Source organism: Acanthochromis polyacanthus, chromosome 21 (assembly GCF_021347895.1).
Source record: "Acanthochromis polyacanthus isolate Apoly-LR-REF ecotype Palm Island chromosome 21, KAUST_Apoly_ChrSc, whole genome shotgun sequence".
In the NCBI taxonomy this organism is placed as follows: domain Eukaryota; kingdom Metazoa; phylum Chordata; class Actinopteri; family Pomacentridae; genus Acanthochromis; species Acanthochromis polyacanthus.
The window spans coordinates 31,906,061-31,918,442 of NC_067133.1; the positions used below are offsets into that span (position 1 = coordinate 31,906,061).

The following is a 12,382-nucleotide window of genomic DNA, read 5'->3' on the forward strand; positions in this document are numbered from 1 at the left end:
CACCACTATTCACAGTTTCTCGCACAAAGTGATACTTGATATCAATATGTTTGCATCTTTGACGATTAACGGGATTCCTGGCTAGAGCTATGGCCCCCTGGTTATCATCAAAAACTTTGGTTTGTGCATAGTGAGATTTATCTATCCCCTTGAGTAGCTGTTGTAGATACATACATTCCTGTATGGCTGATGCTAAAGCCATGTATTCCGACTCGCAGGTAGATAATGCCACGGTAGGTTGTTTTCGACTTTTCCATGAAATGAGAGAGCTCCTCTCACTCATGCTGACACAATACCCAGTGGTACTACGTCTGTCTGTGGCGTCTGAAGCCCAGTCAGCATCACTGTGTACTATTAGACCAAGATCATTTTTGTGATCCTTTTTGAAACATAAACCACGGTCAGTTGTACACCTAAGATATCTGAAGACGTGTTTAACAGTGTTCCAATGCTCTTCACTTGGGTCAGCGAGATGCTGAGAAAGCTTACTGACCACAAAACTTAAGTCAGGTCTAGTGCACGTAGCTAAATAGACTAAACTTCCCACTGCTTCTCGATAGATTTTTGAGTCGGATAGCTTTTCAGCACTGTTCGAAAACTCAAGTTTAGACTCGCATGGAGTTTCTCTAGGTTTACAGTCTTTCATCCCGAATCTAGAGAGTATTTTGTTCGCATATCTTTCTTGTGTCATTGTGACTTGACCTTCTGATTGACTAAAATCTATCCCTAGAAAATAATTCAACCGTCCTAGGTCTTTCATCTTAAACCTCTCTGTAAGCATCCTTTTGACACATTTTACAACCTCTTCATTATTTCCGGCAATTATCAGATCATCCACCCATACAATCACAATCACTTTTTCATTTTGATTTTCCTTTGTGTATTGGCAGTTGTCAGCAGGATTCTGTTTAAATCCATTTTCAGTTAGGTAGGCATGTAACAGAGCATTCCAGTTCCTGCCTGATTGTTTAAGACCATACAGGGATTTCTGTAATTTCCAAACCAGTTTCTCTCCTGTGCTTGATTCTGCATAACCTTCAGGTTGTTCTAAATATATGTCACAGTCAATTTTCGCATTTAGGTAAGCACATTTCACATCCATCTGGTGTAGAATTAAATCTTCATGTGCTGCCTTCTGCAATACAACCCTTACAGTCGTCATGTCGGCAGTTGGTGAGAATGTCTCTTCGTAGTCAATGCCCTGCTTTTGGCTATACCCTTTTGCAACAAATCTGGCCTTATATTTCTCGGATCCATCAGCATCGCTTTTTAACGCGTAGACCCACCTACCCCCCACTGTCGTTTTGCCTGGTGGTAACTGGGTAAGTTTGAAGACCTCATTCTCTTTAAGTGACTGCATTTCATCATTCATTGCTTCAATCCATTGTTGTGACTGAGTTGATCTGACAGCATCCTGGTAATTTTGCGGTATATCACAAACAGCTCTATAACAAGAGTCTACACATGTTACCAGTCTGTCTGACTTATCATCAGTGTCATAGTCTTGTAAGCGCATAGGCTTTTTCTTAACTCTTAGTGGGTATCTTCTGGTTTCAGCCTCAATGTTTGACTGTTGTTCACATTCGATCTCAGAAATATCACCTTGAACTACATTTTGACCAATTTCATTTTTCACTCCGTCATCATTTCCTTCAGAGTCATAGACCCTTTGATGTACCTCGCTGTCCTGACATTCAATATATGACTCATGTGTTTGTGTTTCTTTTTCTTTAGCTGTCTTGGTTGTGAATTTCACTAACCTGAATTTTTTAACCTTCTCTGAGTCTGGAAAATACACAAGATAAGCTGGACTATTCTTGTCGTAGCCTACGAATAGACCCTGTTCACATCTTGGATCTAATTTGCCTTTCTCTTGTGTGTAAGCGAAACACATTGACCCAAACTTTTGAAGTTTAGACATATCTGGTTTCTTGCCTGTAAGCATCTCATAAGGAGTTTTTTTAGTGCGTCTACTGTAGCACCTGTTTCTTACATAGGCAGCTGTCTGTACAGCATGGTTCCATAGTCTGTCTGGTAGCTTGCTGTCCAATAACATGCACCGCCCCATCTCATAGAGTGTTCGCCAACCCCTTTCTGATGTTCCATTTTGATGAGGCGAATATGGACAAGATGTTTCATGTTTGATCCCATTTTTGTTTAGCAGTGTTTTGAATTCTGAGCTTGTGTACTCTGAACCATTATCTGAACGAATACATAAGACTTTTCCGTAGGGTGCTGAATCTGCCAAAAATCTCTCTGTGGCCTTTACGGCATCGGATTTGGATTTGAGAAAATACACTGTCATTGCCCCTGAAAAGTCGTCTGTAAAAGACATAGCATACCTGTGGCCTTCTATGCTAGGGGTTTTCATTGGGCCGGCTAGATCAGTATGGACCAGCTGTAAAGGCCCTGTCGCTTTGCTGTCTGCCTCCCTATTTCTTGTCTGTGTAAATTTCCCTTTTGTGCATATTTCACATAGCTGTGTTGGTCTGACTGTACTACCTTTAATCTCCATGCCTTTTACCACACCCAGTAGCTTTTGCACATCTTCATAATTACAGTGCCCTAAAATCTCATGCCACGCTTGCAGGTCGTGGCACACACTGCATTTATCAACATTTTTCTCAACGGTTGGCAAATAAAACAAGTTACCATTCTGATAGAAATCAAACCTGATGCCTTTTTTCCCAATCATGTGACTGTCCTCCTTTTTGAAAGTCACTGTCGCTCCTCCATTCGTCGCTCGTGCAACTGAGAAAATGTCGTGTGGGTATGTCGGCATATACAGAGCATCCTGGAGCTGAGCTCTGTGTTCTTGTCCATTGCTGTCTAGTAGGTAGATCAATGCCGTCCCTCTGCGTTGGGCCATGCCACTGCATTTTGTCCCATCCGCCAGCTCGATTGAGTGGGTGTCCGGCTGAAATGTGTTGTCAAAGTCCTTGAATTTTGTTAGGTCATTTATAATGTGAGATGTCGCGCCAGCGTCCACCATTATTCCTTTCTTCTTTACTTTAGCTGGTGGCCTATCGTTGCTTGTCTGCTTGGTCATGAAGCACAGATCCACGTGGTCAGTGTTTTCTTTAGCTTCTGCAACTTTCCTGGCTCCATCTCCTTTTCCTTTCTTTCTGCATAGGGCCTCGGCGTGCGTATTACTTCGGCAGTGATTGCACCACACTTTTTGAGTACACTTTGTTCTGATGTGTCCTTTTTCTCCGCACTTGTAACACACTAGAGCAGCTTCCCCTTCTTTCCTGTGTGTCTTAGTGCTTTGTTTAGCTTGTTGAACACCCGCCTTTTCTTTCTCGGGTCCTTCTCTGCGCCGTTAGCATTAGCTTCAAGTAGCCTCTTAGTTTTACCACTCTTCTTGCTCCTTTCCAAGCTGTCACGCTGGGCCCATAACCTGTTGCGTGGAGGAGTGCAGCGGTGGAAAAATGACGGATTCTTGATCCATGCTCATGCTTCAGCATTTATTCATTTATTTATTTTAACAGAGAGCTGTTGTGCCGCGCACATTGTTCAACATTCACAAAAAAAGAAAAAAATGCTCAGAGTGCCTTCTGGGTAAAGTAGGCATAACGTCAGTAACAAACAAATGACACTCAACTGTGTAACTACTGCCTCCTGGTGGACATAATAAGTAAGGGCGCACATAATGTTTATCACTTAACAACAATAAACAAAAAAAATAAAATTTGTATTTGTTTGTATCTGCAGCCACATCTTTTGAAGCACAAAAAAGATTTTTCCACAAATATTTCATTCCAATATTTTGGATTGTATATTTTAAGGGTGTCCAAACACTTTTTTCCCAACCACTGTGAAGTCATGCAAACGTTTGAGCAGATAATGAAAATGTAATCTGTTTAATACATCCTGTCTAATCAGAATAAAACTGTAATTAACTTACTGGAACAGGAGAATCAGCTGCTTCCTGATTTGTGTTTTGTTTTTTCTGATGTAAAGAAGACAGTTGCAAATATTAGTAAATGCTAATACTTTCAATGAGATGTTCTAAACATTTCTCTACACCACTCAGCCCTCTATGGGGCATCGGGGGGCTGAACTGAGGAGGAAGGCAGGTTCATCTGGACAGGTAACAGGGCCACACATAGACACAAACAATCACACTCACATTCACACCTACGGACAATTTAGAATCACCAATTAGACTGTGGGAGAACTGTCACGAACTGGCGTGTAGAACCCAAGCAGCAGGCACAGACAGGTGGGTGAAATTAATAATGATTTAATTAAAATAAGAATGTATGAACAGGAGAACTCTTAATAATGGAGGCAGGAGGAAATCAACGGGGAGGAGAAAATAAACTAAACTAAACCAAGAGTGGACCCGAAGGCCGAGGTAAACAAACATAAAACTAAACTAAACTACGGGGAAAGGTGACTTACAGAATGTCCAGAGATTGTCCAGTGTCTGACGGGCGGAAGAGGGGCAGAACAGACAGAGCAGAGGAGGGGAGTGAGATGATGGCAGGGGAACCGGCAAGGGAATCCACGGAGGAAACAGAGTTCAGGGAGCAACGTGCAGGAGACAAAGAACAGGTTGCAGGATATGGTGGAGTGAATCGTTGGCAGGGTGAGAGGTCCAAATGATGCAGCGCTGAGCAGAGTTCAGAGTCAGGCTTTATGCAGCGCTGATTAATGATTACTGCTGGCTGCGCTCTCAGCGCAGCCGCTCATCATGAAGTTAACGAGCCGGCTCACTGCATCAAGAGGGGCGTGACAGTACCCCCCACTCAAGGTGCGCCTCCTGGCGCACACAGGACTGGGTGGGGTGTTGGCAGGTGATTGCTGCAGAAGGGACCGCTCCGGAGGGGCGGCCCGAGGGACGGGCGGGCTAGGATCGGGTGGGTGGGTGGGTGGGTGGGGCAATGACGGAGGAAGTTCCTGGGGCTGGACAGCCTGAAGGGACTGCTTCTCAGGACGGCCCGGATGCCAGGCCGACGGAAGTCCTCCGGCAGCCGAACTGGGAACCAGCAGCTGCATGCGTTGGGGCCTTCTGGAAGCCGGGCTGGGAACCGGCAGCAGGCCCGACGGGAACCTTCTGGAGGCCGGGCTGGGAACCGGCAGCAGGCCCGACGGGGCCCCTCCGGGAATCCCACCCGGGGCTGAGTCGGGGTCGAGGGTCCCTCCGGCGGTGGAGCTGGAGCCGGAGCCCCCTCCAGGGGTGGCGAGACTGGAACCGGAAACCCCTCCAGGGGTGGAGCTGGAACTGGAGCCAGGGACCCCTCCCAGGGCAGCAAGACTGCAACCGGAGGCCCCGCCAGATGTGAAATTGGAACCGGAGACCCCTATAGGAGCGGAATCGGAGACCCCTCCAGGGGCAAAACTGGAGCCAGGGACTCCTCCAGGGGTGGAGGCGGAACCGGCGGCCCCTCTGGGGACGGAACTGGAGCTGGCAGCCCCTCCGGGGACGGAACTGGAGCCGGCAGCCCCTCCGGGGATGGAACTGGAGCCTCTCCGGGTGCAGAGTGGGGGCCTGGACTGGGGAATAACTGAACTGGTCTTGAGCAGGACTGGACAATGGCTGGTCTAAACTAGAGCTGGACAGAACCGGAGTGGACCGGAAATGAACTGGTTTCGTACTGGACTGGACTAAAACTGAACCGGACTTAAGATGGACCGAATGGACTGGAGGGTTAGAAGGGACTAGAGGGACTGACTGAACTGGAGAGACAGGAGGGACTGGCTGAACTGGAGAGACAGGAGGGACTGGCTGAACAGGAATGACTGACTGAACTGGAGGGACTGAAGGGCCAGGAGGGACAGGAGGGACTGGAAGGACGGCACTAAGCCTCTTCTGGGTTTCTCTTCTGGGCTAGAGGGGAGACGCTACGTCTCCTCAAGGCGGCCGAGGAGGAACTATGCCACCTTGAGGCTGCCGAGGAAGCGCTACGCCTCTTCAAAGGCTCAGGGGAGGCGGGGCGCCTCACCGAGGCCACGGGGAAGGCGGGGCGCCTCACCGAGGCCACGGGGAAGGCGGGGCGCCTCACCGAGGCCTCGGGGAAGGCGGGGCGCCTCGACAAGGACACGGAGGAGGCGGGGCGCCTCCTTAAGGCTGCAGCGGAGGCGGGACACCTCCTTAAGGCTACAGACGGAGCCTTTGGTTCCTTAGGCACCGTGGGGGAAGCTCTTGGCTTCTCTAAGACCACGGGGGGAGCGTTAAGCTCCTCTAAGGGTGCCGGAGAGGTGGAACACCTTGACAAGGACACGGAGGAGGCAATATGCCTCTTCAAGGCTGCCGAGTGGGCGTTTCACTTCATCAAGGCCGCCCGGGTGGCATTCTGCCTCTTCAAGGACTCGGAGGAGGCATTCTGCCTCTTCAAGGACTGCGAGGAGGCATTCTGCCTCTTCAAGGACTGCGAGGAGGCATTCTGCCTCTTCAAGGACTGCAGGAGAGGCGGGAAACCTCTTTAAAGCTGCAGAGGGAGCGGAACGCCTCCCTAAGGCTGCAGCCAGAACTTCTTGCTCTCTTAACACTGCAGGGGGAGCCCGTCGCTCCTCCAGAGCTGCAGCAGGAGCCTTTAGCTCTTTCAGAGGCGTGGGGGGAGCCCGTTGCTCCTCCAGAGCTGCAGCAGGAGCCTTTAGCTCTTTCAGAGGCGTGGGGGGAGCCCGTTGCTCCTCCAGAGCCGCGGCGGGAGCCCGTTGCTCCTCCAGAGCCGCGGCGGGAGCGTTGAGCTCCCCTAAAGCCGTTGGTCCCGTAGTGGCCGGAGACAGGGCGATGGCTCCCTCAAGGACAGAAGACGGGGCAATGGGCCCCACAGGGACTGAAGACGGGGCAATGGGCCCCACAGGGACCGAAGACGGGGCAATGGGCCCCACAGGGACCGAAGACGGGGCAATGGGCCCCACAGGGACCGAAGACGGGGCAATGGGCCCCACAGGGACCGAAGACGGGGCAATGGGCCCCATGTGGTCAGAAGACAGCACGATGGTCCCCATACAGACAGGAGAGAGGGAGGCGGCACAGGACCTCTCCTCCGCCGGGAGTGGAACGGCACGAGGCCTCTCCTCGGCAGGGAGTGAGACAGCGTCGACCCGCTCGGAGATAGTGGCGGCGTCGACCCACTCGGAAGGTGAAGCAGCACAAGGCCCTTCTAACACTGCCGGCAAGGTAGCACAGGGCCCCTCCGGCACAACAGAGGAGGTGACACAGGGCTCTTCCAGGGAAAAAATAGGGGAGCTACGGCATCTTCTGGTGCCGCGCCTGCGGTGCCCAGGTTTCAGCGCAGGGGGCGCTATGGATGACGGGGAGTCTGGAACTGGTTGGCAGCCAGGGGAGTCACAGGAGAAGGGAGCCACTGGCTCCCCCTGAACCTGGGGAGGGGAAACATCCAACCCTTCCAGACAATTTGCTGTCATTTCCAGGATTTTCAGGGTTGAGGTAGCGACCCCAAGCATCACGGGATCTCTGGTGGAGGCCAGGGACCCCCCGTAGGTCACACCCGCTGTTTTAAGCATCTCCACACCAGAGGTGACCATTTTAAAAATCTCCAGAATGGAGGCGGCGGCCTCGCCCTCCACAAGGCGAGGTAGAGCTGCCGCCAGCCTCCTGCTCATGGTGGAAGCTGTCTGCATGATCTCAGGGATTGAGGGGGTTTTACCCACTGGTGGCTACGAGCCTTCTTTAATTTGGTGATTGTGGCATCTCAAAGGGGTTGCGCTGACTGCCAATCTAGTCCCCCAGAAGGGAGATTCCCTTGGATTATAAGCCATTGAATTTGAAGGCGGGGAAATCAAGAAACAGAGAAAAAAAAAGGGGACAGAAAAAAAAGTCTAGAGCCTGCTGGGTTCTGGGGTTGGCTGCATCATTCTGTCACGAACTGGTGTGTAGAACCCAAGCAGCAGGCACAGACAGGTGGGTGAAATTAATAATGATTTAATTCAAATAAGAATGTATGAACATGAGAACTCTTAATAACGGAGGCAGGAGGAAATCAACGGGGAGGAGAAAATAAACCAAACTAAACCAAGGGCGGACCCAAAGGCTGAGGTAAACAAACATAAAACTAAACTAAACTACAGGGAAAGGTGACTTACAGAATGTCCCCGGAAGAGGGGCAGAACAGACAGAGCCGAGGAGGGGAGTGAGATGATGGCAGGGGAACCGACAAGGGAATCCATGGAGGAAACAGAGTTCAGGGAGCAACGTGCAGGAGACGAAGAACAGGTTGCAGGATATGGTGGAGTGAATCGTTGGCAAGGTGAGAGGTCCAATGATGCAGCGCTGAGCAGAGTTCAGAGTCAGGCTTTATGCAGCGCTGATTAATGATTACTGCTGGCTGCGCTCTCAGCGCAGCCACTCGTCATGAAGTTAACGAGCCGGCTCGCTACATCAAGAGGGGCGTGACAAGAACATGGAGACTCCATGCAGAAAGACCAGAACCAGATTCAAACCAGGACCTTCTAACTATGAGGGCACAGTGATGACGACTGATCCAGTGTGCCAGCCGCCATATGATATATATATTTTTAAAGTTCCCCTGTAACAGCATGCATCTACATCAGTGAGGTTTATGACACCAAATGTTAAAGTGAGCAGAATATTTTCAGATGCAGAACATTACCTTTAACTTCCTGAGTTCCTTCTTGAATGTAGCTCTTGGTCCCATTTTTGGGAACAGCTCTTTAATGTCTTGATCATCAAGATCATACAGACGTTTCTTGTCAATTTCTTCATCTGTAAGTCAGGATACTAAGTTCAATCTTTGTCATACCTAAATAAAGATTATCTTCAAATAGCTGCAGAAATCTATCCCATAAAGCAGTGAAACATGTGGACACAGCTGTTAATGTGTCAGTGGCTGTATGAGCTGAATGCATCTTCATTTTCTTCTACTGTAACTTTATTTAACAGCCTCCAAGATGCTCCAGCAAAGCTCATGTCTCTGCTTGTTCTGTGTGACGATGTACAAATGTTTTACCATCAGTATTTCTGTTCACTCACAGATGAGAACAATAGAACCAGCAGAACAATGCTGCAGCATTTTTATGTCTGTATTAGTACATGTTATGTTTCATTATTGGCAGATCACATCAATAATGAATAATACTGTACAAAGCAATGATATATGGTCATACTTTACCTTTAAATCTATCAATGAGCTCACTAAGACCCCATTCAGTCAGTTTGTTACAAACAAAGTCATCCATGACCAAGAACAGGAACTGAAAGATAAATGAAAATGTTGTCATCAATCATTACTGCTCAACATTTCAGAGTGTTGTGATTAATTACCCCTTAACTGCATTTACATGGAGTTTATACAGGAAGATGAATCAGCTCTGAGTTGTGATCGAAGCTTAAATGGTTCACCTGATATTGAAGGTAACGCAGACCAGAGCAGGTGAGGAGTTCAGGAGGGCGACGTCAGTAGAGAGACACAGACCTGCAACAGGCAGCCAAAGACATGAGGAAAAAATACAGCAGCAACAGTTCAGGAACAACAGGAGGTGAGAAACAGGAGAGTTCTATAAAAAAGGAACAGATCAGAACAAAATAAACTCTATGAGAGAGGCAGCAGGAATAAACCTGCAGTCAGAGACAGACCAGGAATAAAGAACAGATAAACAGGTGTGGCTCATGTGATCAAAAAAGGTTGGAAAATTTGAATAGGAGCTGATGGGAGTGGCTGGATCTGAAAAAAAAACAGGAGAGTTAGTGGAGAGAAGACAAAGAGCAGCAATAATTAAATGAAGGAAATGTGACATTCAGTTGTGTCTTAGAGGAAACAAACAGATTTGAAGGCTTTGAGGTTAGAATAGAGTAAAATCAATTCAGATTTTCAGCATGTACACTACCATTCAAATGTTTGGATCACTTAGAAATGTTCTTATTGTTGAAAGAAAAGCAGTATTTTCAATGAACATAATATTGAATGAATGATAAATCCAGTGTAGACATTGTTAATGTGGTAAATGACTATTGTAGCTGTAAACAGCTGATTTTTAATGGAATATCTCCATAGGGGTACAGAGGAACATTTCCAGCAACCATCACTCCTGTGTTCTAATGCTACATTGTGTTAGCTAATGGTGCTGAAAGGCTCATTGATGATTAGAAAACCCTTGTTCAGTTATGTTAGCACATGGATAAAAGTGGGAGTTTAATGGAGAACATGGAAGTATCTGGATGACCCCAAACTTTTGAACAGCAGTGTATACACTGTAAAAACTTTGTTTTTCTATCCAACAAATCTATAGCCTCTTATTGAGAGGTTTATCAGTACAGAATAGCACAGCAGGAGGGTCAGAGTTCTACATGTTATTTTGCCATCAGATGTAATTAGTGTGTTAGTGTGTCAAAATCAGAGACAATCTAATTACAGGAAGTCAGTGAATGTAGGCTACGTCTGTTATTTCAGTTCTAACAGGGATGTTTCAGTGTAGAAATCAGGGTAAATTTGAATAAAAAATATTCCTGTTGATAGCCTGCTGTCACACTCAGTGGAGGTTTTGTAACCACAACATAAAAGCTTTGGTCATATTGTTTTACTGCTTGAGTCATTTGAATGTAGAAATTGTTCCTGGATCATGTGTTCATGTTATATCATTTCATGGTTCAACAGACCAACGGTAGATTCACCGCTGTACACACCCAAACACATAAACTCCAACAAGAATTCACTCTGTTTACCCTGAGGTTAAACTAACAGAAGCTACTTGCTGAAACAGGTTTTTACTGCTGTAGAATCAGTGAATGGTTGATGGAACAACTCTGATAAGACTTCTTCTTTCTCTCAATGATCCTACTTTTATTGTTTTTGACTTCTGATTGTTTTAATCTGAACACTGAGCGATACTGACAGAAATGTGAAGTTCAGATATCTAATTAATAAAGTTGTTTAACGACACTTCAGAGAGTACACACACATCTCATTCATTTATTATTTCCTTGCACAATAATAAAATGAAATGAAAAGTCCTGAAGAAGCCCTTTGTGTTTCATAAATGAAAAGAATCAGGACTGAGCTGAGATCTTTTTCTTCATGTCCAAAATGAGAAAACAAGAAGATTTTGAATGACAGCGATGTCACTTCTTCAGAAAAGCATCCCACCGTGTTTGAACCATTACTCTGAGTGACGGAAACATTTATGCTGTGATGTTTGTTAAACTGTCTGTATGGATGTCTGATAGCTGTGGTGTTTGTCACTAAAATATTTAGTACAATGTAGTTTTGGTTAACAAAACTCAGTTTGAGGAAAAATCTCATGAGATCAAAGTAAGAATTCACCAAAAATAATTTCCATCTTGCAAATAAAACTCAGAACTCCAGCAACTTTGACAAAAAACAAATAAACTACATGCACTCTTTAACTCAGGTTTATTAGACAGTAGATCAAATACATGATTGGATTTAAATCATTTCAGATTAGACATAAATCAACGACAGAGTAAATCATGAGACTATTATCTTCCATTTGGTAAATATTTGTCTTTGAAAGTAAAGAAAAAGTAAAAATTCAAGGTCTGTCTTTAACAACCTCAAATCAATGTCAGATCAAACCTACAGTATGAGCTACATTCAAGATTGAAGGTTAAATGTGTTGGACATCAAATCAAAAACATGTATTCATTTAGACTCAGTGTAGATTACATGCAAAATAAAACAACAATATAATAAATGATGTTCATTTCCAGTAAGAAGCTGCTGCTTTATTACTTTTGTCTGTACTTTAACTTAGTATGAACTTACAGGAAAAACATTAAAACATTTAAAACCTAAAATCTGTGTTAAATCAAACCTGCAGTTTGAGCTGTATTCAAGGTTCAAGGTTAAAATGACACACATTGATCTAATCCCTGAAGCTGCAGTGCTCCTATCCCAATGAACCCACACTAAAGTCAGAAAACATGCAAACACAATACAGGAAAACAAGAAAAGAAAAGTTCAATCCTTAAAATCTAAATGTTTTGTGGTTTGTACCTTTATGATGAAAACCACAACATCGCTGGTCCAAATCCAACCAGGGCTCTTTGCATTTCATCTCTCTCTACTTTTTAAGTTTCCTCTGAACTGGAATCAATAAAAGGAAAAACTAGGGATGTCCGATATTGACTTTTTTGCCAACAACTAATGTACCAATGCTGTCCAGCTCTCAATTTCTGATTCCGATATCAACCGGTACAGATATCTGTGGGCTATTTAACAATATTGACCGATATTAAACTTTTCTGACAATATCAGTGGCATCGGTGGGAAGATATTATCAGACATCCCTAGAAAAAATTCCAAAAAGTCTCTAGTATCTCAGCACAAAATTCACAAAAACAAAATCAAAGAACAAATCAAACCAAAGCATCAGAGAGTACATAGAAACCAACTTAATAAAAATGGTTGAGACCAAATCCAGAGTGTCCTGT

The 12,382-nt window shown here is 45.7% G+C and overlaps 1 protein-coding gene across 1 annotated transcript in view; it reads right to left on the reverse strand.

Moving 5' to 3' along the window:
* The window catches only part of LOC110958031 (nuclear GTPase SLIP-GC-like), a 139,341-nt gene extending 129,776 nt beyond the window's left edge, over window positions 1-9,565 (reverse strand). The window contains 2 exon segments of the mRNA XM_051941191.1: window positions 9,105-9,186; window positions 9,335-9,565. Coding sequence (XP_051797151.1) covers window positions 9,105-9,171 — 67 coding nt within the window. The 5' untranslated portion in view covers window positions 9,172-9,186; window positions 9,335-9,565.
* Window positions 9,566-12,382: the final 2,817 nt, after the last annotated feature.